Source organism: Emydura macquarii, unplaced genomic scaffold, assembly GCF_026122565.2.
Source record: "Emydura macquarii macquarii isolate MOO-44397 ecotype Brisbane River unplaced genomic scaffold, CSIRO-AGI_Emac_v2 contig_450, whole genome shotgun sequence".
NCBI classification, from domain to species: Eukaryota; Metazoa; Chordata; order Testudines; family Chelidae; genus Emydura; species Emydura macquarii.
The window spans coordinates 5,667,339-5,692,775 of NW_027130587.1; the positions used below are offsets into that span (position 1 = coordinate 5,667,339).

The 25,437-nt window shown below is 37.8% G+C and overlaps 1 protein-coding gene across 4 annotated transcripts in view; it reads left to right on the forward strand.

Annotated features, from left to right (window-relative positions):
* Nucleotides 1-25,437, forward strand: part of RABEP1 (rabaptin, RAB GTPase binding effector protein 1) — a 61,216-nt gene that overhangs the window by 25,599 nt on the left and 10,180 nt on the right. For 2 of the 4 annotated variants that reach the window (XM_067537842.1, XM_067537844.1), the window contains exons 5-13: nt 9,338-9,457; nt 10,159-10,215; nt 12,976-13,111; nt 13,935-14,113; nt 15,105-15,230; nt 18,720-19,187; nt 22,589-22,693; nt 23,501-23,617; nt 23,829-23,927. In XM_067537842.1, the coding sequence (XP_067393943.1) occupies nt 9,338-9,457; nt 10,159-10,215; nt 12,976-13,111; nt 13,935-14,113; nt 15,105-15,230; nt 18,720-19,187; nt 22,589-22,693; nt 23,501-23,617; nt 23,829-23,927 (1,407 nt within the window). Of the gene's footprint in view, nt 1-9,337; nt 9,458-10,007; nt 10,126-10,158; nt 10,216-12,975; nt 13,112-13,934; nt 14,114-15,104; nt 15,231-18,719; nt 19,188-22,588; nt 22,694-23,500; nt 23,618-23,828; nt 23,928-25,437 lie in introns of those variants that run through there. The other 2 variants (XM_067537843.1, XM_067537845.1) reach the window with 2 other exon arrangements.

The following is a 25,437-nucleotide window of genomic DNA, read 5'->3' on the forward strand; positions in this document are numbered from 1 at the left end:
TGTGCACAACAGGAAATATGCCACTTCATCCTTACTTTGAACACCTGTGTGTGTCAGATAGTAATGTTTTTCCTCTGTGGACAGCAGTTTTATGTTTAAATCAAGCAGAGATGAGGGAAAATGGCATCTTTGCCATTGTTGTTGCTATATTATGGCAAGAGATTGGTACTGTAAATGGTACAGTGGATTTTGAGCTGTGAAACCTTCTGAAGCCTAAAAATTGCCAGTGATAGTCATTGGAATCTCACTGGTTTTGGTTGAATGCTTGGTTTTGTTTTGTTTTTTCTTCCTGTAATCACTAAGGCTGCCTTAAATGTTGACACTTTTTTTTTTTTTTTTTTTTTTTTTTTTTTTTTTTGCTTTGAATAACAGGTCCTGAGTATAAAAACATCCTGTTTTGTCTAAATTCTTGTTCAATTCTTCTTCAAGTTAATGAAGATTTTAGTTGAAACAATCCTTGAGAAGGAAGCTGTCTGAATCTCAAACGAGTCTAGGGTTTCCATAAACTTCCATAAAATTCAATAAGGAATTTGTGTGAATTGCCTAACTGTGGGCTGATAAATCTATACTGTTTATCTGCATTTTTTTTCAAAAATGGAAAAAATAAATTAGAAACTAGTGTGAAGGCCCAGACAGCTGCTCTGCTTGGTTTCTTGGTTTGATTGCTGCTGATCTGAAGTTGTAGTTAACTGCTACTTAATAGTTTTTTAGTATTATATATTTATTATGGCAATACCCAATGTCCCCAAGCAGGATTTGGCTGCCTTTTATGATGAGTGCTGTGTGCTGTACAAACAAAGTAAGGAGACAGTCCCTGCCCCGCAGAGCTTGCAAGTGAAAAGATTCAGTCCCACAACATGTTGCACAAGTAAATTAACAAACTCCCATAAACATCAATGTTCTCAACAAAATTCCCTTAAAAATACAAAGAGGAGAAATCACCAAACCATTGACAGTGCAAAAAACCTTTCTCTCTGTTGCATTTATGCTTTGTGTAACAGAGTTTCAGCTTGCAGGTTACTCAGGTTGTTGCTCAGCAACTCATCAAAACTAGGAAATGGCCTCACTACCAGCCATTTCCTACCCAGAGCTCCTAGGACAGCAGGTAAATATTGCAGCATTTGTAAACTTGGCTTTGTAAAAAAAGAAAATAAATATGAACCATGATCCTAAAATGGAAACTCTGAGTATCTTGGGAACCTTTTAAAAAGATCTCCAAGCTCAGATGAACCAGAATGAGGGGAAACACATTTTTTTAAAAAGGGAAAAGCTTCTAAATGGGCCCAATGACATGGTTTAAACAGGAGTTATTAGCTGCACTTTCAAGGCATGAGCTTTTCCTGGACAAAAGAAAACTTTGTTCCTCATCATGAAAGTTTCAGGATTTTTTTACTTAGGGGTTAATAAATGCTTAAAATAATAATACGGTGAAATTGACTTCTTTTAGGGACAAAGGAGGAAATGGCTGGCCAGTGAAGAGAGAATGGGTGAATCACATGTGCATGAAAGAACTGAACGTTCATACAACTCCAGCACAGGGCCTATCACCCTCAAAGGAGGCACCCTTATCTCCTTTGTGGCTTCAGCTCAGATATTTATATCTGATTTTATATTTATATATATATATTTGTCTGGCTCCACTTGCAAAATAACATTTTATCTTCCATCTTGCAGAGGAGTGTGAGTAGGGTGCATTCATCTGCTGAGTTCAAAAATTTCATTCTCTGGACAGACTTTTATAAATGAAAAGCCTAGACTTCTCAGACTTATGCAGTGAATAAACTCTTTATAGTTCCCTGAAAAGTAGCACCCCTCATTCTTCTGAAACAGGTTCTTTGGATATTTCAGTCAACAACAGAAAATAATCCTGCCAAGGATTGTAGGTATGCCCACCCCAAGCATAAAATGCAAAATAGGCATAATATTAAAGACTGAAACAAAAACAGGAAGTTCAAAAGTTAAGTATAATATTGTCCAGCTTGCACTGGTGGTGGACAGTGGTGGGGGAAATGGATGGAGAAGGGGTAAAAGCACAATGGCATATTTGTCAGCCAGAATTTAAATTGGTTTAGCTCTCTTGTTTGCGTTTTATCACAGTTGAATCTTGCTGCTTAATTTGACTATAAAAATAATTTAAAAGAAGGGAATCCATGAAATGTACTGTAAGCATGTATTTATTGAATATTACTATTCTTGGTGATGGTATTGTGGCTTTTTTCCCCTCAAAGGGAAGAAGGTAAATGGTAAAAACAGATTGTGCAAATAACTTGGTATTTGGATTTATGTTTTTGGGTTTGTGTGCTATCAGTCTTCTAGCATGCATATTTAGCCTCATTTTGGAGCAGACAGACATATTGGGTGGGTATGTGTTTTGATAAGATGTAAATAAAGCTGAAAATAATTTGATAGACTTGGACACCTCTTATGGAGCAGTCACTATCCAATAAATGTCTATCTTGGAACTCGTAAGTGGGTTTGGTTTTTTTTTTTTTTGGTCAAAGTATGACTGATAGAATGTAATTGTTTAGAAGCAACTGTTACGCTCTCCTGTGTAAATTTTTTAGATTGTAGACAACTAACTCAATATAAAAGCTTTGTGGACTTTATTACTTTTCTCGTAAAGCAACAATTCTTATGAAACCTTTGTTGGAAAATTAGTGCATGCTTCCAAAGTCAAGAACGGTAAATAACTTTTTTTTTTTAAAGGCAGCCAAAGGCATTTGCCCAACTTTCATTTATCAGCAAACCTTTTATTGGTTATTTTTTTAATGTAAATATAACTGTAAGAGTGCAAACACTGCTGCCATTAAGGTCAGGCCTACTCTAGAAGTACTTTGCCAGCATAGCTCTGTGAGTATACAATACTGACAAAGCATTCCTAGTGTGGATTCACTTTGTACTGGCAGAACTACTCTTTTTCCAGTATAGTTTTTTCCAGTATGTACCTCACCCCACGCAAAATAAACTATTCTGGCAAATGCTGGTTTTGATAGTATAACTACACTTACACTGGGGGCTTTTGCTGGCACAGCTATGTTGGTTAGGGATCACCCAGACCGACATAGCTATGCTGGGAAAAGTTTGTAGTGTATTCCTGGCCCAAGTTTTGTGGGAGCAGTTAGGGTTGTTTGCAAAGGGACAAAGCATGTCCCTTTGCAAAACTTGTTTTGTAATTAAAATAAAAGAGTGGGGGCTGTTACTTTGATCCATGTGCCGTTGTTAGCTGTATAGTCTGATATCCACCATGGCCTTTTTCTATTCCCAGTGTTGAAGGATTATGGGAAAGATTTAAGTGGATTAGATTTGTCTGACTGCTATTTTAAAGGGACACTCTGAAAGGGAAGTCTAGGTTTTAAAAAAAAGTTAAAAGTAATTTCAGATACCATATTTGCCGTGAGTCCCCCTGCCTTTTTTTCAGTTTGTTTTGTTGTTGTTGTTTTGTTTTTTGTTTTGCAATCATATTTTCCTAAACAGGAAACAGAATCATAGAATTGTAGGACTAGAAGGGATCTCGAGAGTTGGTCTTGTCCTGCCTTGAGTGCAGAGGACTGGACTAAGTATTATCTAAACCAGCGGTTCTCAACCTTTTTTTCCCCGAGTACAACTCGGGTCAAGTACAGTCAGGTCAAGTACCACTTGACTTGACTGTACCTGACCTGAGTACCATTCGGGGAAAAAAAAAGGGGGGGGGGACTTTCGGCGGTGGCGGGGTTACATGGGGGGAACAATGCCCTCCGCCGAAACCCTGCCGCCATTTGCCCCTTTTCAGCGGCAGGGTTTCGCGGGGGTGGTGGGGACTTTCAGTGGCAGCAGGATTTCACGGGGGTGTAGGTGGGGGGGACTTGCGGCGGTGGGGTTTCGTGGCGGGGGGGGGGGGGGGGTGTCTTTCGGCAGCAGATTCGGCGGCGCAGTATGGCTTGCGTACCACCCAGCCTTCTTCGAAGTACCACCGGTGGTACGCGTACCACCGGTTGAGAGCCGCTGATCTAAACCATCCCTGACAGGAAAGTCAGTCATTGGTCTGAGTGAAGGATGAATAAGGTACACAAGGTCTTATCTCAGAAGAATGTTAACGGAAGATGGTTGCCCTAATGGAAAACAAGTGGTGTCCCTGAAAGAAAAATCTAATTCTTACTGGAGCCTTTTGGGAATTCTGATCTCCTACGTAGGCATGCTTTAATGATCTAGAGGTTGTATTATCCAGTAATCCTGGGTGTTACCTTCCACACCTCACCCTCTTTCATTCACTGACAGAGAAGTAGCTCTGATTGTATATTCCTTGCTCCCACAGCTGATGAATGCAGAGAATCAGTGGGTTGTTTTTTTTTTTTAAAGGGATTTTCCTAATTTAGTTCAGGGAATGGATGACAGAAAAAGAGCACAGCATCCATTAAGCTGGAACATAATGATCCATTGAGGTTTTGGAGCACTACTTCTTCCATGGATATCAGACCTGTTCTGTTTGAGTCAATCAACATGTCTGACAAGATTTTCATAATAACTGAGAAGAACACAATCAGCCCTGTCCCAGATAGAAATCCTCTTTTCCTCTGTGGAGCAAAGTTTCCTATCTCTGTATGCAGTGCCCACCAATGGGGAAATGAAGACCAAGATTTACATGGCAGAAATCAGGTTAGTAGTGTGGCTCCTACACCCCGAAATCTTTCTCCCTCATAAGTCAATTTGGTGGGCTTATGATCAATTTTTTTGTCTTCTGGAAACAGTAAATAAAATGTCCTGCAGCCTCTAAGAGTCAGGACACAGGATATAAGGCAATGATTGACATATCACAAAACTGGGGAAAGTCCTTGCTATGTCTTTCCGCCTTTTTGACTGCTTCCCTTAACAGCACAAAAGATAGGAACAAGCGAGCAGCAGTGATACTTTTTGCCTGACTGGCGGAAGTGGTTATGGCACTCCGATTACGTTAACCTAGCATTGAACCTTTGGATGTCTTTGTCTCACAGAGGTCATCTATTGAGGGTCCAATCCTCAAACCAGGACCAGATTGGTTTTAAAATGAATACTTGGGTGAAATGAATATTCTCACAAACCCCCAAAAAGAAGTCAACAAGTCAACCAATATAACTTATTCTACTATCTGGTGAAAAGTCCATAGTTTTAACTGCAATATAAAACCAATAAAACATAGCCTGGAGTTCTCCAGAAAGGCTTTATTGTAGTCAAGTCTATGTAGGGTAAATCTCAGCATATTCAAGAAACGGAAATGTTGTACAAATTGCATCATTAAACACATATAGGGCATGAACGTAATTCCAACCCTTTGAGGGAACCTCATTCTGGCTCCTTATAAAGCTACCCAGATTGAACTCCTGCAGGAAGTGTTGTCATGCTTCTTATCCACTAGAGCAGGCCTCCCAGTGGCTACCAGTTAAGTTCTTTCTTTTGTTTTGATTTAATTTGAAGTTGTGAGCTTTCTGTAATAAGACCCAGTATTGTACTTTGAATTAAGAAAGGTAGGCATTCATTCCCTAAATAAATTCAAAAATTACTCTGGTTAAATATTAAAGTTCAGTCCTTTGGAGCTTTGACAATCTCATGACAGAGTAGTTTTGTCTCCTGTATTGAGGTGTCCTAGATGGCCATTAGTTAACCAAATTCTGCCTATTGGTCATCTTTCTTTTTGGCAGAGGTCTTCTCCATGCCTCCAGGGAAGGATGGAGAAAGATATTCTTCCTCTTTTTGGATGTCCATATTTAAAGGATGATCCTGCTTCCCACCTTGGGTGGGAGCACACTCGTATGAAAATCCACTTGTAATATATCTGAGGACCTTAACACAAAGAATGGGAAAATCTGTGCTTACCTGAAAATTTTCCTTACGATGAGTATTAAGTTGGTGTGCTTCAAACTCAGTGTATTACGAATAAATTGAACTGATGTGGCAAAGAATGTGAAGAGAAGAATTTTTTCAGTTGTTTATATACCAGCACTAAGAGTCTGAGTAACAAACTGTGGGAATTGAAAATTCTCATTAAGAAATTTGATGTAACTGACATTACTGAAACCTGCTGGACAATTTTCATGATTGGAATGTTAAAATCACTTGTGTTTAGGAAGGATAGCATGTGTAAAAGAAAATGTGGGGGGTCGGTGGCTTGGTACTCTCCATTAAAGACACCATTACCTGATTTAGAATTATTAACTCAAAATCACAGGATTTTGGATGCATAGGAATCAATGTGCTAACTAATAAAATTGGGGATACTGATGGGGATCTGCTATAGACCACTGAATCAAACTGGAGGACAAGATGAGTTACTCCTTCAGAATTTGTCTATAATATGTGGAAATAAAAATTTGGAGTGGTATGAGGGACTTCAGTTTTGGAGATATATTTTCAATAATTAAATCCTGTATCAGCTTTGCCGTTATTTTACATTAAGTGTAAAATCAGTCTGAGGCCCAACATTTCATCAATGATCTGGAAGTCAATGTAAAATCACTGCTGATAAAATACGTGGATAATGAAGATTGGTGGAATGATAATGATGAGGATAGGGCAGTCATACAGAACAACATGGATCTCTTGATAAACTGGATCCATTCAAATAAAATGTGTTTATACAGCCTCATGCAAAGTTATTCTTCAGGAACAAGGAGTGTATGACATACCTAGAGAGTGGTGGACTGTATCCTGGAAAGCAGTGACTCTGGAAAGAAATTAGGTGTCATAGCAACTGAACATAAGCTCCCTGAGAGATGCTGTGGCAAATACCTCTGTATATGGCATTGATGAGACTGATAATGGAATACTGCATCCAGTTCTGGTATCCATGTTTTTAAAAAGATGTTGAAAAATTTGAGAAGGTGCAGAAAAGAGCCACAAAAATTGAGGGCTGGAAAATTGCCTTGTCGTGGGAGACTTAAAGAGCTCAATCTGTTTAGTTTATCAAAATGAAGATTGAGTGGTGACTTGATTACAGTGTAAAAGTACTTTTTTTTGTGGGGGGAAATAAGAGGTATTAATGGGTTCTTCAGTCTAGCGGAGAAAAGCATAATAAGAGCCAATGTTTGGAAGTTGAAGCCAGACAAATTCGGGTTAGAAATTAGGCACAAATGTTTAACAAACTGCCACGGAAAGTGGTGAGTTTTCTATATCTTGTTGTTTTCAAATCAAAACTGAAAGATATGCTGTAGCCAAGCACAAGTTATTGGGATATATAGGGATAGCTGGGTGAAATGTAGTGACCTACAGAAGGTCAGACTAGAGGATATAATGGTCCCTTTTGGCCTTAAACTCTCTAAAGTTATACTTTGACTTACAGAGCATTCTTTCTCATGATGTCTGATACATACTGAACAGAATGTAATCCCACCAGGTTAGGTACTGTAGGACGCCCAAGATTAGGTTTTACACTTCAATTTATAGTAGCTGCAGGTTTGAGATTGAAAAGAAGATCAATGACCAAGGTGAGAATAATTTGACTGTTCCTTTTGTGGTTGGCACAGCAAATTAGACAATCCTGGAATGCACAACTCAGTGTTACACTGACCTTTACGTATATCTTAAGCACACTTTAGTTCTCTGTCTTTAGAACTAAGCATTTAGGCTCATAAGGGAAAACTGTAGCTAAATCAATCCCATTGAAATGTACATATCACTTTCCGTCTTTCCATTGCATTGCTGCTGAACAGTCCAGATTTGCCTTCGTAGAACTCCCTTGCCGTTCCACTGAACACACCAGCTACAGCGGTAGAGAGAGAACTTTGTTCAGCACTCAGTAATGAGAAATTAAACTTGCAATGAAAGGCAGTTTCAGATGCCAGGAGTAGTTGGAAAAGAGATTGTTAGAAAAGTTATTAAAGTCCTGAAAACATTTTGGTTGTCTCAATGTAAGACACAGTGAGCAGTTATGGGTGTTTCAGATCCACTGAACAGTATAATTGAGATAAATGTGCAGCAAAGCAGCTTTGGAAGCTGAACTCCTGCTCCCGGTGTTTTAAGAACTTAATTGATAGGCTGGCTGTTGTGTGCTGGTGGGCATATCTGCTTACACGTTGCCAGTTACTCCTCATTGGCAGTGAATTTACCATGCTTTGTATAGGTGGTTTCTCCTTCTTGTCTGTTCAGACAGGCAGAAACAGCAGTGGCAAAGTGCGTTAGAAATGAATGAAGCATGAAGAAATTGGAATCTCCTTTCAAAAGAAAACATGCCAAAATGTATTTTAAAACAATTAGGATGTTTCATTAGCTATCTTCAAAACTGGCAGCTGTGTTCAAAACAAGTGTTTGTCAACAAATTGACCAGAAAACGGGAATCTGGTGATTGCTAGTGGGTGGGCAATATCTGAAAAACTTGCAGTCTCGATCAGATTCAGTACAAGAGAGTGAGTGAGAGACTCATCTAGTCCAGCAATTGCCATGGTTGATAACACCTACTACTACATGAAACGTTCTCTTTGAAGCTTTTCTTTTTAATTGCACTCATTGTCTCATTTTAATTCTCACTATTTTACTATTTACTAGTACTACTATTTAGTAAAAGTAGCAGTAAATTACTATTATTTAGTAAATTATTACTACTAGTAATAGTAATACTACTTTGCTATTCTTACTAATTCTTACTATTTTGAATTGCACTCATTCTCATTTTACTTTGTACTATTTTTTACCTGGCTCTCTTTTTCCTCTTCCTCCTGCTCTCTCATATCAGTCTTCTCATTCTCTCATCCAACTTCTTAATTTTTCAGCAATAACTTTGAAAAAAGCTATTTTTGACAGTTTTGATTATACGATTTTGAAATATGTAGTACTGTAACACTGAAGATTGCTTGATACTTTATCAGTAATTCTTCAAATCTAAAAATGGCCTTTCAAAGCCCATGAAACAGTTATACTGTATTACTGCATTTTACCTGCTCCATATGAACTTCAGGAGTCAGTAAGCCAATAGTCAGTAACCAACTTTGTGTTACAATTACATGATCTCTTTCTCTCTTTATTCTACCTAGCATCTTCTTGGTGAAAAGGCCACACTTTTTAAATACAGAATATCTCTATGTACACATTTTAAAACTCATGATCGTTCTAATTAGGAAGGGGAAAGATGTACTAGCTTTCTCCTGTAAAAACAGACGTGGCCAAATTCATCTGTGGATGTACGACTCTATTGCTTTCAGTAAATGGGATGAAATATATTTTTGGCCAAGAGAACAGTTGGAACTAGCTAAATCTGTAGTAATATAACAAGTATTATAAGCAAAAGTGTGGTTTGATTTTTGGCATGTGGATTTGTTCATTTTTGTTGTGGCTGAAGACTTGGTTTTTATTGCAAAGTAATATGTTGCATTAACATATTACCAACTGATTTCAGGCCCAAGAGGATGCTGAGAAGCTTCGTTCAGTTGTGATGCCTATGGAGAAGGAGATTGCAGTTTTAAAGGAGAAACTGACAGAAGCTGAAGAAAAGATCAAAGAATTGGAGGCTTCAAAGGTGAGGTGAAATTCTAACTTTTAATCTATATCTGCAGAGAGAATATGCATCTTGCGTTATGGCAGTTTTACAACAACTGATACACAAAGTTGTAATGTGAAGTGAGAAATGCACAATTTAAGTGTCTGCCCTCCTATTGCAAATAAAATATTCTAGGCTATACATATTAAGCAGTGTTTCTATTTTGAGGATCTGATATGTACAAATCATCCATACTTAAAGCTGGGCTCATGTAGTTTAGATTATCAGAAATATCAGTAATAAAGCTCCATACAGGTGGATATGGTCTGTCCTCTCAAGCAATTTGGTGTCACTGCATTATAGGCCATTAAAGCTACAAAGAAAGCTTTGTAATTGGCAGGTTTTTTTAATCTTCTAAAACTGGGGCTTCCCCTCCAGACATTGCTAGTTTTGCTTTCTCACCCTATGCGTTAAACTGAGCCGTTATCCACAGAATTTTTTTAACATCTTATGTTGATCTCTTGGCAGCAACTTCCAGCATTTTTTCTATAAAACTTTACTTATCCAAAATTTTTGCTCCATCCATTAGGCTAGAAGACATGTTTAACTCAACTTTCTCAAAAAAATCAACCAAAGGGAATAAAGAAATGACCGCTATATTGCCACATAGTAGCTGCATTTTGTCTACTGTTTATAGGGAGGGGAAGGTGGCAATTGAAGCATCTGTTTTTCCATCTTAGAAACCAAATATACTGAAAATCCCAAAAGACCCAGAGAATTCAGGAGTTACAAGAAAGGTGAGTAAAGTATTTAGCCTGCCTTGCCAACTTACAGTATATGGCCATTTAAAGTACTAATGGATGTCCATCACATACAGAACAATAGACATCTTTTTTTTCTTGAAGAGGGGGAAAAAGTGCATCAGTCTGACGGGTAGACCATACTCATCAGTGATTTGTATTTCTCTTCCTCATGTTCCTCACAGATTGTTTCCAGTAGCTGGTGCACAGGCTTCTTGTCCAGAAAATGGTTTGGTTTTTTTGAAGTGCCCAGATATTGTCTGGGAATAAGATTCCACTTTTTACCTTAGTGCCTCACACTTGATTTGCATTGCTAGGTTGAAGTCAGGGAAAATGTGAATCCTTTCTTCTCCCTCTTATAAATTCTTGTTTTTAAAGTAGTCAGGACTTTCTTCATAAAGATTATGATAGTAGCATCTGGAGTTATTCTTTTCATCCTGTTCTCTTACAAGTATTCATGAGCTTCTGTCTAAACAATTGATCATCTACGTTATTCAGTAGCAGCTCCATCAACGTTACAGGAATCCGGTCTCTCTGCCAGTGGGATACACACAAAATACGTGCACAAGCCTGAATTTTGTAAAACTTGTATCCATCTCCTAACTGTTTTTTGATGACGGCTTCATTTTGTAAAGTATTTCCCACCAGAAGAGATGATAGTTGACACCATTAATGCTGACCTAGATTTTTAATGCTGTTCTTCAGTTCCATCATTTCTTCCATCTAAAGTTCTTGTAATGGATGTTTCAATCATCATTCTTGCACCATCAGGAAGGATTGCAGTTTGTTTTGCCTGGCAAGTAAGTCTTTGCCAGACATACTTCTCTGACTCTTTGATCCTTTGCCTCGACTTATCTACCTCACAAATGTGTTGAGGTTTTAGTTTCAATTTCAACAATTTATATTGTTCAAAAAGTTCAAAGTATTATTTATGTACTAGGTTGGCCTGAGCCTTGGCAGGCTGTAAAAGTGATCAGTTTTGTTTTGGTTTTTTGGCTTGTTGAAATCCCTCAAATTTATCTGGTAGCTCACACAACGGTTTCCCAAAATTTCCTGCTTTTCATGCAGGAGTCCACTGATGAGAGCAGTCTGTCTCCTGATAGGCTTTTCCATCCTTTCCTATGACAATCTTCCAGGGTCCCTATTTCCCACCACGTAGAATGAGTAACCCTCACCATAGTCAGTGGGAGTTTATATCCTGTTGTGGGAGAATGTGGCCCCAACATTTATGGTATGTTCCAACAGGAAGGTGATTTTGGAACTGTACTTTTGGTCATCTGTCATGATCTCCATGTCATGTTATGATGTTACCCCATTCTTCCACAACATTAGAGGTAAGCTGCTGGGAGCCCCTCCAGAGTTGTCTAATAGTTTTGATTCCATGTTGTGTTAGGATGCTATAGATTTCATAAAAAATCAAAGATTTAGGACTGCTCAGCTCATTGTATGCCATTGTTAGGTACTTTTACATATGCCCCCACCCTTTATCTTGATATCTGCATGCCTCACAAACCTAATGAATTTAAACTCCAGATGTAATAATTTATCCTTTTAATGGTGTATTTGTCATGGTACTAAGCAAGCTGCATACCAAACTCGAAGCCTTGTTTAACACTGTTTAATGTTAACTGTGGCTGGGCTATGCTAACATCTTTGGCACATAAATCCACCTAAATTAATACAACACATCCTGTGAGTAGGGGAAGTACAAGTTTTTCCCTATTATGTAGGTTGGGGAGTGGGTATAGAGGCACAGACTAAATGACTTTTCCTGAGATCATGCAGGAAATCTGTGGTGGAGCAAAGAATTAAACCAGATCTGCTGACCACAGGGCCCTTCTCATATTTCTCATATGCCACAGCAGAGAACCTTTTAGCCATGATTATTTTTATTTCAAAATAATTTCAGAGAACTTGTCCCCTTTTGAATTTCAGCTGATCTGGAAGAATCATTGCCAGATGGTAACACTGCCACTGGTACTGCAGCTATGGATAGTGTGTGGCTTTGGGACCAAATGCAAACTGCAAGGTCATGAAAGGTGGCCCCCAGCTGCCCTTTCTGTGTAACTGTGGGATTTTGCCATTGTACTCAATTTCTGTTGTCTATCTGTAGCAAAGAAATACAAGCTTTATAATATAGCTGCATATATTTCTCATTACAGCATTTATACATACTTATATGCACATGTAGCCTTTTGGCTCTTGGCAAGCTGCCAACATGCTCTTAGCGTTGTAAATGTAGCATAAGGTGTTCCAGATCAGTTTAATATCTTCCTACTCCTGGCTGCCAAAGCAGTGTTATTGGAAAGCATTTAAATGGTTAATGATCTGCTTGCTTTTGCTATTTAAAGATAAATTAACTGGCTGAGGATGGCAAAAGTACACAAACCCAATACACAATTTTAGTGGGGATACTCTGGAGTCGCTATAGTCATCATGTAAATTCAAAGTTGCCATCATAGTTCAGTGCTACCTGCCAAATCTCTAAATATATCCTAATGTACTCTGAAAAGTAGAACTCAAATGAGTAAATCACTTACATAATGTACCATACGTATTTAGATCTTGCACAATAGACTGTCAGTTATATTTGTTATTTCTATAAATAAACTTGAGCTCATCGACTATGCATAAGCACAACAGTCAGCACAGTAACATATAACAAAAATGAAATGTGTATAATTGTAACCCTAAATTTTGGTGGGTTTTTCTCTTCTTCCCTCCTCTCCCCCTCCTGCTTTCACTTACCTTCACCAGGTTAAAGAACTGAACCATTACCTGGAAGCTGAGAAGTCATGTAGAACAGATTTAGAGATGTATGTGGCTGTTCTGAATACTCAGAAATCAGTCTTGCAAGAAGATGCAGAGAAATTACGGAAAGAACTGCATGAAGGTAACTACGTAACAGCAATCAGTCTAACTTTTGCCTATTGTGAAGATTTGGAAGATAATGTAGACAAAGTTATTTCTCTTGTTTTCTGATCTTGGCTCACTGACCAAATATGTTAAACACTAAAGCACTTGAAGTGTCTACTCAAGAAGTGATTCTAGTACTATTAGATATATTTGCAGTGGGGGATCCACTTATTCTCACCAAAAAAGGTGCTGAACTTGTACTAGGTTCTGATGGTATCACAGATGTTGGTCTCATTGTTATCCTTATTTTTCTGGTATCCCTGTGTAGAATTATTAGTAATATTTGTTTCTAGTAACACAGTATGCCAAGCATGGTTGTAACACAAAAGGGCATGATCCTAACCCTATTCAACATTCTCTCTTATGTGAGAGTTTGAGTAATGGGAGAGGAGGATGTATGTCTATATGCATGTATTTGCACATGTGCAACTATCCCATGTAATACCACTTAAAAAGAGTATAAGGAGGCAAATTTCCCTTTGAAATAGATGAACTCCATGATACACTACCTGGCATTAGTAATTTTGCTTATGATAAGTTCTTATCATTCTTCAGCTCTGGGCATTGAGCTAATGTTTCCTAGTTAAGAATATTATTGTCAGTAACTCATGCCTGTAACCTTGTTGACTCTTGGGGGTTAAGAAAACCTCATATGTTTCAATTGTTAAACACAGCCAAGCTGTTTTTCTGAATAGAGTCCTAAGAGTTGCTTTAATTCATGAGACTGTTTGTTTGGAGAAAAAGTAAAATGTCAACCATTAAAATCCAATTAAGAATAACTCTTTTTGGTTCCCAAATAGTCTGCCATCTTTTAGAGCAAGAGCGACAGCAGCACAACCAGTTGAAACATACATGGCAGAAAGCCAATGACCAGTTCTTGGAGTCTCAGCGTTTGTTGATGAGGGATATGCAACGTATGGAAATCGTTCTGACCTCTGAACAGCTCCGACAAGTTGAAGAACTGAAAAAGAAGGATCAGGTTACGTGTGTTTTCACTTTATTTGTAGTGTGGCATTGTTGAATTATTAAATGTAAAAAGTGGGCAGGAGAATGCATCATTACTTTGGCTCTTAATTTAGGTTATACTTTGTAAAATGCATTAATTACACCATCAAAGAAATTATTAAAAGTTTCTGTTTAAGTTCTGTAAACTGTCACATTCTGAAAAACTGATAGATAAATACTGGTATACCAGTATACTCATATAATTGCATGGCAGTGTTGCCAAGTTCATTAGATAAAAATTTAAGAGTGGCCAGAGATTAAGCGTGGAAGGAGAATGAATCACTAGAGGACTGGGTCAAGGAAGTTGGAATGGCAAGTTTTGACTGCCTTGTATTTTTTTTCTATACAGTGACTGGCCCTGAATAAATGAAAATACTTTGTTGCAAGTGCTACTAGAAAGAAAGGTTAAATTTTCATATGCTGAGGATTTTGTGTGTGCTTCAAGGTCACAATTTTTTTAAAACTCTTTTTTCCCCTTGAGGTTTGTCATCTTGTATACTTTCTTTGCATTTTTCAGTGTGCTCAAGGCAATTATTTTCGTCTTTTTGTTCTCATTTCCATGCTTTTGTTAATGGAGTGGAGAGCATTCAGTGTGTACAGGAATATTGCTAGCAAGTTCCACAGGATAACCAGCTGAAATAGTTTTGGGTTTTTTACCTGTTTCATGGTACTTGACATAAGAAGGGAAGTAAGTAAGCAGTTCCTTTTGAAACACAGCTCACTCTGGATCCATGAATCTGCCACCAGTAGGGAGAGAAGTGGCTTCTCCTTTAGCTCAGTGTGGCAGCGTACTTCTCTTGTAATAGGAATACTCATTTTTCTCCCATCAGTATCTCTCGGTTACCTTCTCTGTAGTTTGATTTATTAAGGCAGTTGATGTGATGGCCACCAAATTCAAATTCCTGTGGAATAAGCCAGAAATGAATCCTGTTTAAATTGCTTTTTTGTTTACAACTGCCTTCTAGGACGAAGACGAACAGCAGCGCCTTAGCAAAAGAAAAGAACAGAAACAAAAAGATACGGAAGATGAAACAAAAGTAGTATGCTCTCTAACCCATGAAGAATCCCTTACACAGTTCCCTAATGAAGAGGTAAAACAAAAGAGTAGTTCAAAACAACTTTGTGCAATTATACATTTCTCATGGTGTTCAGTAAGCACCCTTGATAAGTATGTATTTGTGTTTATCCTTTGCTGGCTATAATTCCTACTGAATAGTGACTATTTTTGAATTGCATTTGTCTGAATAAATACTAAACTAGAACTCTTCCAATAGATAAGCCAATTAGAATTATAATGTTTTGTGTTTTCAGTGTAACAGAACTGTATTACAATATTAAAATTATAAAGTGCATGTGCATCAGATCCTGTACTTATGACCATCCTCTATCTAAGGTCTCCAGCAAAATTATAACTCTCCACAAGATTTCCTATCTCTGCCATGCTAACTTGTACCTGGTGAATTTCATGCTACTTTTGTATCTGTCAAATTAGTCTTTGACCACAAACTAATCATTGGGATAGATCTTCAGCTGGTGTAAAATGTCATGGCTCCATTAATTTTAGCTGAGCTACAATGATTTACACAAGTTGAGGATCTGGCCCCATGTGTTTTTCAGCCAAAGGAAAGCTGCTCTGTCCAGTCCAGAAGCTGGGACTCTGCACTGGAGTTTTGTTGTATCTTCTTAAGCTGGATATCCCAGTATTAAGTAGCCCCTGTTAGAACAGCCAAAGAAGAGTGATACCATTGACAACAATCAACTTTTTTGTGTCTATTATGTAAATTATACTATTACTGTGTATTTTGTGTGGACTAAAATTATATTTGAAATTGCCTCAACTTCTCATTTGTGAAAAACAACTAAAATTGAATACCCAACCTGAAATTTAGAAACAACATACAACTTGGCTAGTTGAAATGCATTTTTTCTTTAAGTGTTTCTTCAGTCTCTCTTTCGTGGGCATCTGACGAAGTGGGTTGCAGCCCATGAAAATTTATGCCTACAGAAATTTAATTTATTAATCTTTAAAGTGCTACAGGACTCTCATTGTTTTTGCTGTATACAGACTAACACGGCTACCCCTCTGGAACTTCTCTTATCATTGTTATTTATGACCTTTTGTGATGTGCTATACAGAAGGTAATGACTCCTACAAATCAGTCATGTCATTTACACAATTTGATATATTTCAGCTGTAAGCTATCTTGTATAGAACATTTAGTAGGCTTTACAGGTCATGGATCGTTTGCTTGTGTGCACAAACTGTAGCATCAGCCTAATTACCTTTTCTGCATATTTTTAAAATGATATATAACCTACAGAGAATTCCACTTTTGGTTTTAGAACATAAGCTCCTTAGGCATGTCATACTCCATCAATTTTAAGCATGTTTTGTGTTGCATTTTCCTACAAAATATAACCTGTAAAAAAGGAAGCTGCTCTTTTTCAGGAGGTCTTAGACAAGCTTTAAATAATGAATCAATAATGCAAAAAAGCCAGCATTAGACTTCATTTTTTACAATTTACATTTCACGCATTTTTGGAAGGTTTTCTCTATTGCAAGGGTCCTTGAAGAAAAAAACTAAGGGTAAACAATAATTTCATTAGTCTGATTAACGGGTTTTAGCTTTGCTGTCTTGGATGATTATTCAAAATGGAATTTTAAAAAACATCTAAAAAGAAAAAGATATCCTTAAACATCGATCATTAGAAAAACCTTTGTTAGAAATTCAGCACTTTTCTCCAAAAACATGCATATATGCACGTAGTTTACTGTCAAACAGATTTTTTTCTTGAGCTTGTACAATTACTGAAGAAAATGACTTGGAAAAACCAGATGGAGCACATGTCACAGATCAGAATTTGAGCCTTATCGCAAGTGTTTTTAAAAGAGATTCTTTATTGTTTTAAAGATACATACCATTGTTGTATTTCAACTTTAAGAATACTACTGATTAATTTTGTATTTAATAAATGTGGTGATAAAATGTTTTCTTTTAATAGCTGTAATAACATTATCTTAATTTACATCCTGTCTATTCCTGCCTAGTTTTATATTGACAACATGAGCAGAATACTTCATGCTTTACATATGGACTTGAGTCTCTACAACATAATTCATGCTATGGCATATTTTATTCCATATTAGTAGTGCCTACCATGCCTGTTGTATTTAAGAAGCTGTTTAATTTCCATGAATAACTTCATTTCAGATTTTGCATTACAGCTAAAGTTTGAATATTGCAAATTCTGCTCTGATGCAGATTTTTTTTTTTAAGATAAGAGTTTGAATTATATCACAGTTGTCAGTTCTGTTCGTTTACACAGTGCCTTATGTTCAGTTCTTTAAAATAACAAAGAATAAGAGTCACTCCATGGATGACTCTAAAAAATTATTGCTTTCTATCTGCACATATGTACTTTAAGGATTACTAAATAAAAATCTGATTAGACAGGTACACTTTATACTGAACCCTGAATGTTACCAAAAGTCAAACTTTTACAGAGTGTTAGAAGAAACAAGTTCCTCCATTTAGACAGCCCACTTGGCAATCCTAGAAAGATCTATTTCTGGAACACACCAATAACACCTAGAAGAATTTAGATTGAATGATGAGAAAAATAGTAAAACACTAGTTTTCTGTGCTACAGTATTTGCTTTACATCTCTAAATTAAAAGCAGAACTCGGCAAAATGTTGAAAAATATTTTTGAAAACAGCTTTGTAATTCTTCTAGGTTTTGTGATTAAGAGAATATGTGCACAGACACTGAGCAATAAATCTGAGAATAAAGTTAACATGGCTTGTAGAGGTGTTCGAATCCAGAGGTGTTAGAATCCTCTGTGCACACATTTAATTCCACCCTTATTCAATTTTCCAGTTTTTTTATGCATGCATATTTTTATACATGTTACAATAGTTTAACAAGAGAAGCATGTTCTTTAATTAAAATCTCATAAATATTGAGCAAGGAGGACAAAGGGATATTTGTATAAGACAATTTTTTCAACAAGCAAAGGAAAAAAACATACACCATTGTCACTATACAGTTGACTTCAGTTCCTGATCATTCCACAATAATTGTTTTAAATGCTAGTGATGTTGATTTGCAGGCTAGTTTTGCTCTAAAAAATGAGATGTTTGTGCTCCCTGGCAATGGAATTTTGTTTTCACTAATACACAGAATTTTTCAAATAACCAGTATGGTGCTATATTGTGTAGCTTCTTTTTCATTATGACAACGAATATAAATGTCTTGCTTGAAGCATTCAGAGAGATGGGGGAGGGTTGTACCATTGCTAAGTGAGCTGGCATAGAGGTGTAATTCCTAGGAAAATGGAGTTCTGTTAGCAGAACAATGTTGGGGAAACTCTGTAGCCACTATACCATTTTGATTCTGAATTTTTACTCTTCACTCTTAATTTCAGGTGTCACAAATGTTTTCACCAAAGCAAATTTAAATCAATAGCTATCAAGTCTACTGTTTGGCGCCCAGTGTTCAATTTATTCAATTCAAAATATACTGTTATTTACAGTGCAAAGATGGGAAATTGGCTTAACTTCTTGTTTTTCAATTCCAGATACATTTAAATAGTGCCCATGGATCAGTCCATTCATTGGACACAGACTTGCTGTTATCTTCAGGTGAATCTTTCAGTAAACCAGACAGTGATTTGTTTAAAGATGGACTTCGGAGAGCACAGTCTACAGACAGCTTGGGGACATCGGGATCTTTACAGTCCAAAACTTTAGGGTACAACAACAAAGCAAAATCTGCTGGGAATCTGGATGAATCTGATTTTGGACCATTAGTTGGAGCGGATTCAATGTCTGAGAACTTTGATACTGCCTCCCTTGGGTCTCTGCAAATGCCAAGTGGATTCATGTTAACCAAAGATCAGGAAAAAGCAATCAAAGCGATGACACCAGAGCAAGAAGAGACAGCTTCCCTTCTCTCCAGCGTTACACAGGGTGTAGAAAGTGCTTATGTGTCTCCTAGTGGTTACCGCTTAGTTAGTGAGACAGAATGGAATCTACTTCAGAAGGAGGTAAGTAGCCTGTCTTTATCTCCCTCCCCAGTATAATCTCTGTTCAGTTCTTCCGAATTGCTCTGGAGGAGCAGTGTTTAATCCAAAAGCAATCAAAGTCTTTACATGTAGAAGGAACTGGAGAAGGAAATTGACTAGCTTTCATGTGATCCTGGTTAGTTTCCCTCTGAAGATAGTTCTGTGCATCAAGCATGCTTGATGTAGAAGGAAACTCAGCCCTGAGTAGGATCAGTCAAAGTCAACTTTCTTTTTCATGAAACCCTGAAGTGTGTTACACTTGGAAGGACTACAGAGGGGATCTGATTTAGGAATCTGACTGTTGCTTGGAAGCTGCTTCTCACACTTCAAAAGTAAGGGGAAAGATGCAGAGAAAAGAGAACTGAAAAGGAGAGAAGAAAATACAAATCAGCTGTGAGATGTGAGGGAGAGGAGAGCCAAATGTGGAGCAGGAGGGGATAAAGAAGTGAAACAGAAAACAGTGAAAACAGTGCTGGGCCTAACACTGAACCACTTATCCACCAAGAATTATGCAGGAAGCAAAGTTTAGAAGTGAGTGGCCAAAATGCTACAATATAGTTAATCGCAGACATTTGCTCCAGTAAGGAGCAGATTTCCCTGCACCCCATGCCCAAGTGTCACTTTGTGGAGTTCTATCTGTCAGTTCCTTTAATGACTGTATATGGTGCCAAATTGGGAGCCTCGGATCATTCTCTTGTCGAGGAGTGTAGTAGTGCTAAGCAGCTATGTCCACAATCTCCACAAAATGAAAAGGAAGGGAGGGGCTAAGAAGAAACACTAAAAAGAAGGAAATGGGAGAGAACAAAGTGGAAGAAAGGAAGGTAAAAATAGAAGCACAAAAAAGGGGGGAGAAGAAAAGGCAAGACAGAAGCAAACCACGAAAAATTGCAGGAAGTGAAGAGATGAATGCTGAAAGGAGGAAAGAGAAATAGGGCAGATGCAGTAGTGATTGTTACACTGGTGATCCTAGTATCGCCATGTGAGAATTGCTGGGGCACTGGAAATCAGAAGGTTAATAACGTGCTTAAGAGAACCTCTCTAAACAGACGATAAAGAAATTATCTTTTCCTTTAACACTTAATCTGGTTTGAGGTGTAGACGGAGACACTGCATTATAATGATTCATGGATGAATCCAGTCCTCCGTAGCCTTCTGAACTTATTCTTGCCCATTGGCATTTGGGTGACATTTTACTCTAACTCTTTCTTAGAATTCTGAGAGAAATACTGTTTCCACTTATTTCTGGAGGCAGGAATACAGTCTATTCTTCAGGCAGCTGTGAATGCAGCTCTGTATGGTGGTGGGGTGTGTGTGTGTGTGTGTCAAATACTTATGAGAGTCCAATTAACATCATTGACTTGTAGCTGTTGCTTTGGTTAAACACCAGTCTGAATCCCTAATAAAACTATTAAAATCTAAAAATGGCAACATAGGGATTGTCATACAGGATCAGACCAACGGTCCATCTGGTTCAGCATCCTACGACACTGGGCAGTACCAGGTGCATCAGAGGAAGGTGACAGGAAACCCTCTAATTAAAGTTGGTTGGTTGTCGTAGCAAAAAGTGGGTAAAGATTTATTGAGAGGGGAGGAAATCACAATTGTATAGGAAAAATGCCAAAAGTGTCATGGTTTCATTATTTTGGCAAAAATATTTATTTTGCAGTTTTTTTAAAGCCACTCTGAAAATAGGACATTCTCCATTCTTCACTTTGCCAGACATCTATGGAGCCAAATCTATTAAAAATATGAAGGAGCCTTGCTTGATAGTGTACTGCTGAGAGTTACGAAGACTAGATGTGGAATCCTGGCCTCACTGAAGTCAGTAGCAAAACTCTCATTAACTTAATCAGGATCAGGATTTTGTTGTCTTATAAAGCACGCTAAAAACCATCGGGCCAGATCCGCAGCTGGCGTAAATTGATGTAACTCCATCAATGGTGGTATGATAAATTACAGCCCAGATTCCCAGCTGGTGTTTTATTTGTTTATGAAAAACATGGAATTATGGAATCTGCTTATAGGGGAAGTTTCTTCCTGATCACAGGTTTATGCCCTTGAGGATAGGTGTTTATACCTCTTACAATTTTTGTGAAATAAAATAAAATTGATATTCTTATTATCCATGTAAAAATTTAATCTTTTTTTTTTAATTCTGGTAATCTCTTGGTCTCAGTGCTACCTTGTGGAAGTGTGTTTCACAGGTGAATTATGCAAGTGGTTTTTTTTAAGTTGTATTTTGTTATCAAGTATACCTCTTTCACATCCCCTCTTATTAAGCTCCTCTAAATTTAACAGTCCCAGTCTTTTTGATCTCCATGTGGAAGTCTTTCCATGTCTCTAATCATTTAGATCACCTGTCTTTGGACCCCGTCTATGTCTGCTATATCTCTTGATATCTTCTGCTTCAGCACTGAAGTTGATTTTCTTAAATAACATCTTTCAGTGCATGTTACCCTCCTTCTGATACTATGGACATGCTGGCCAGCTCCATCACAATCCTAAAGGGTTGACATCGCTCTTTAAATCTATTCTCTTTTTAAATGACAACTTTGACTTTTGTTAAATCAGGCCTGTGTATTTGAGCAACAGTGTGACATCTGAATACAATTGCCAGCAATCCATTTTACTTAGAGTGGAAAATAGTTTATCCATGGAAATCAATATCCTCAAAATGTAGCGTGATCTTTGTGTGTGTACATATATTCAAAAATCTGAGGAGAGTAAGGAGAGGTTAAAACTTGTTTTCCCAAAAGGATTATTCTCTGTGAGTTGTTGTCCCCAAAGATTCTAGTCTTCAGAACATAGTGTGCCTGCTTCTGAAAGATGCAATGTTTTCAGTTAGCGGCAGAATTCCTATATTTTTAGCTAGCAGAGTTATCTGAGTTGATCTAGCAGCAGTAGATTCTTTTAAAATGAAAAAAAGGCTGTTTCCTATATTTGAAGTTGTATGTAAATGTAAATTATTTTCATGTGGAAAATAGCTGTGGCATGTAACTTCAGTTTAGTGAATTTTTGCTCACTTGTCTGTGTACTATGTTTTAATACAACTAATTAGGTGCTGTATTTCAAATGTCATTCAAATGGACACATTGACTGATTTTACAAGCTCTTGCATGTCACAACTTATAACCATTATTCTGGCAGTGGGGTTTGTGGCAGGAATTCCTAGCATATAGCACCTAGGATATTGCTCTTTAGGCATAGAGTAATTTAATCCTGTTGCTACATGACTTTTTCTACTGTCTCTTCGAGAAATTGTCCACACCTAGAGCTCTTATCTGCAGCAACAGTCTATGATCGCACAATATGAGTGAGTCCATATATCACTCAGGCATTCCTTGTAAAGTCTTTATGGCAAGTAATAACTTTGTATCCTCCAGGTGCAGAATGCAGGAAACAAACTGGGTAGACGGTGTGATATGTGTTCGAATTACGAGAAGCAGTTACAGGGAATCCAGATTCAGGAGTCTGAGACGAGAGATCAGGTGAGTTTTTTCCTCAGGCTAAACTGAGATACTGCAGCTGTAGAAATGGCCAAGAATGTTACTATTAACTATCTGCCATTTTATCTTATTAACTTAAATCCCTGAAAATAAAGTTAACCTACTTCAAATTCTGGGAAGCTGATGCCAATTTACTGCTATAATCCAATTTGCTGAAGTTTGTGTATGAAATCATGCATGCTTGCATATGCATACCACTTAGATATTTGCCAAGTAGTATGCCCCATTACTACGCTATCATGCAGTGAAAGACTGTTTTATCAAAAAGTAAAAATGCATTATGCAGTCATCCTGAATGAAATATCCTTGTAATGATTTTTCATCTGAACTGAATAATTCTTAGAATACTTCTTACTTTATAAATTCTGTTGTCTTTATTGATACCGTGAGAATAGCTGCAGCAAAGGCAAAAGTAGATGATGTAATTTTTATGCCAACAGCATAAAATGATTCTAAAGCATCTATAAGGGGTCAGTTCCTGCCTGTGCACTAAAGAATTTTTAAGTCTGAACCCTTCCCTCTGACTTCATTCTAGGTCTGAAGACTCAGTTTTCAAAATCATTAAATGGTATATTTTTCTTATCCTGAGTAGTAGAGAATCACTGCAGTCTAGCTTTCTATATTTCATTATGAATCTAATCAATGAGGCATGCTGTTTCACAGAAAAACACCAAAGGAACTTTTGTGACACTCAGTTCTAAATTCAGAATGTTGTTATGCTCTGTGTTGGGGAAACAGACTTGTCCTTTAAAGGGAGGATGCCTCAGTTCTTTTGATCTAACCACCTAGGTGAAAAAGCTGCAGGTGATGCTGAGGCAGGCTAATGACCAGCTGGAAAGAACAATGAAAGATAAACAGGAGCTGGAGGATTACATGAAACAAAGCACCGAAGACTCCGCCACTCAGGTACAAAAAGCTTCACTGTAGTAAAGAAGCAAATCCTTCAAAAGGAATGTGATCCATGAGCCAATAAAACAAAACCTGGTCTGAACGAATATGAAGCTGTAATACATGAAGTATATGTGAGGGGTAAAAAGTGGGGATGGGCTTTCTTAAAACCTGCTTATTCTGTTTCAGACACTTAGCTATATCCTTGTTTGTTTTTGTTTTTTGGAAGATATCTTCACTTATTGTTAGATCTCAGGAGTCGGAGACCTTACTTGGTGAATTACAACAGGCATTTTCCCAGGCAAAGAGAAGTGTTCAGGAGCAAATGGTAAAGAAATGTCAATTTTAAATACCTTTTCAATAATATTCTGTGCTCAGTCTTGCTGAGAGACTATATTTTTAAACACGTAATTGAAAATTAATGGGTTTATCCGTTTATCTTGCTGTTTAACCATGTCGGTTGGGAGAAGACAACCATGCTTTTAACGTATGGATGTTTATGAACCATGTAGTGCAGAACCTGAAGCAGTTTGTAGTGTCGTGGTCTGCATGCTTCTCTCACCAAGGGCTCTTTCATACTTGCACAGACCATTCCTCAAACTCACTGGCACTTATTTTCCCCACCATTGCATGAAGCTGCTGTGATGGAAGTTCTTTCAAGAGATGTTCTGGCTCAGGAGTCCCTGGTGTCACATTCTTCCCTGTGCAGGAAAGCCAATGAATTTAGGTTTCTGATGTGGTGGAGCCAGGGTCTGTCCTCTTTATACTGGCCTTTCTGCTGATGAATGGATCTTGCTCCCTGTTGCTCCCAGCACTTGTAAGGAGGAAAGACCCACAACCCTGCAATAGCATGGTGAAGCTTCTTTTCTAGAAAGAGACCAAGTTTGGTCTTTCAATATAGCCACCTTATCTGTGTCTCTTATTTTTTGTCTGTACATACATGTTAAATGAACATGGAAGTTGCAAAATCAAACACTCAGAAGTTAGGAAATGCCAGGAGGCAACCTTAATTTGGCCCCCTTGTGTGTACACATTATGATAGTTTCTTATTACATGATCTCCTACTACTTTGTCCACAGTACCCCGCCTCCTTCAGTGCACAGAATGGATGGCACTCATTTAATAAGCAGCTGTTTAATATTGTGTGTGCCCTTTGTTCCTGTGTGACTCCAGGCCTTATTTACTGTTCACTATTCACACCCGGCTCTGAAGACAGAAATAATGATTTCCTCAAGGACTTGCTTTTCTGAGTGCTTCACAGATATTAATGAATGAATTTTCACAACACTCCTGGCAAGTGAAGGGGTAGCATCACCATTTTATAGATGGGGAACTGTGACATAGAGATTAAGATTTTAAAAAATCCACTAGTTTTCGGTGCCCAATTTGAGATGCCTAAGGCCTGTTTTTTTTTTTCTTCGGAGCATAGCTTTATCTGACACTTTATATGTTCAAAGCAAGCTCCTGTGACATCACACCTGCAGCAATGAGTGCTCAACGCTTGGCAAATCAGACCCTGGGGTCTCAAGTCAGGCAAGAAATTGAAGAACATATAAATAGTGCCCACCTGTGAAAAGTCTGGCATAAGAAATATGCTTGGCATCATATAGGAACTGTCACAGAGGCAGGGATAGAATCCAGTTCCCCAGGCAGCATTCAGCTGCCTTAACCATGAGACCATCCTTTTTCTTCATGCAGTACCCTGCCTCATTCACTACCCATCTTCCAACTTCCTCAGCAAATGAACCAGAGGTCTTACAAATGAATCTCCTTTGCTAACAACCCTGATTTATCATCAGAACACTGAGTGAGAAGGGTTCTGTGGAAAAAAATGGTAT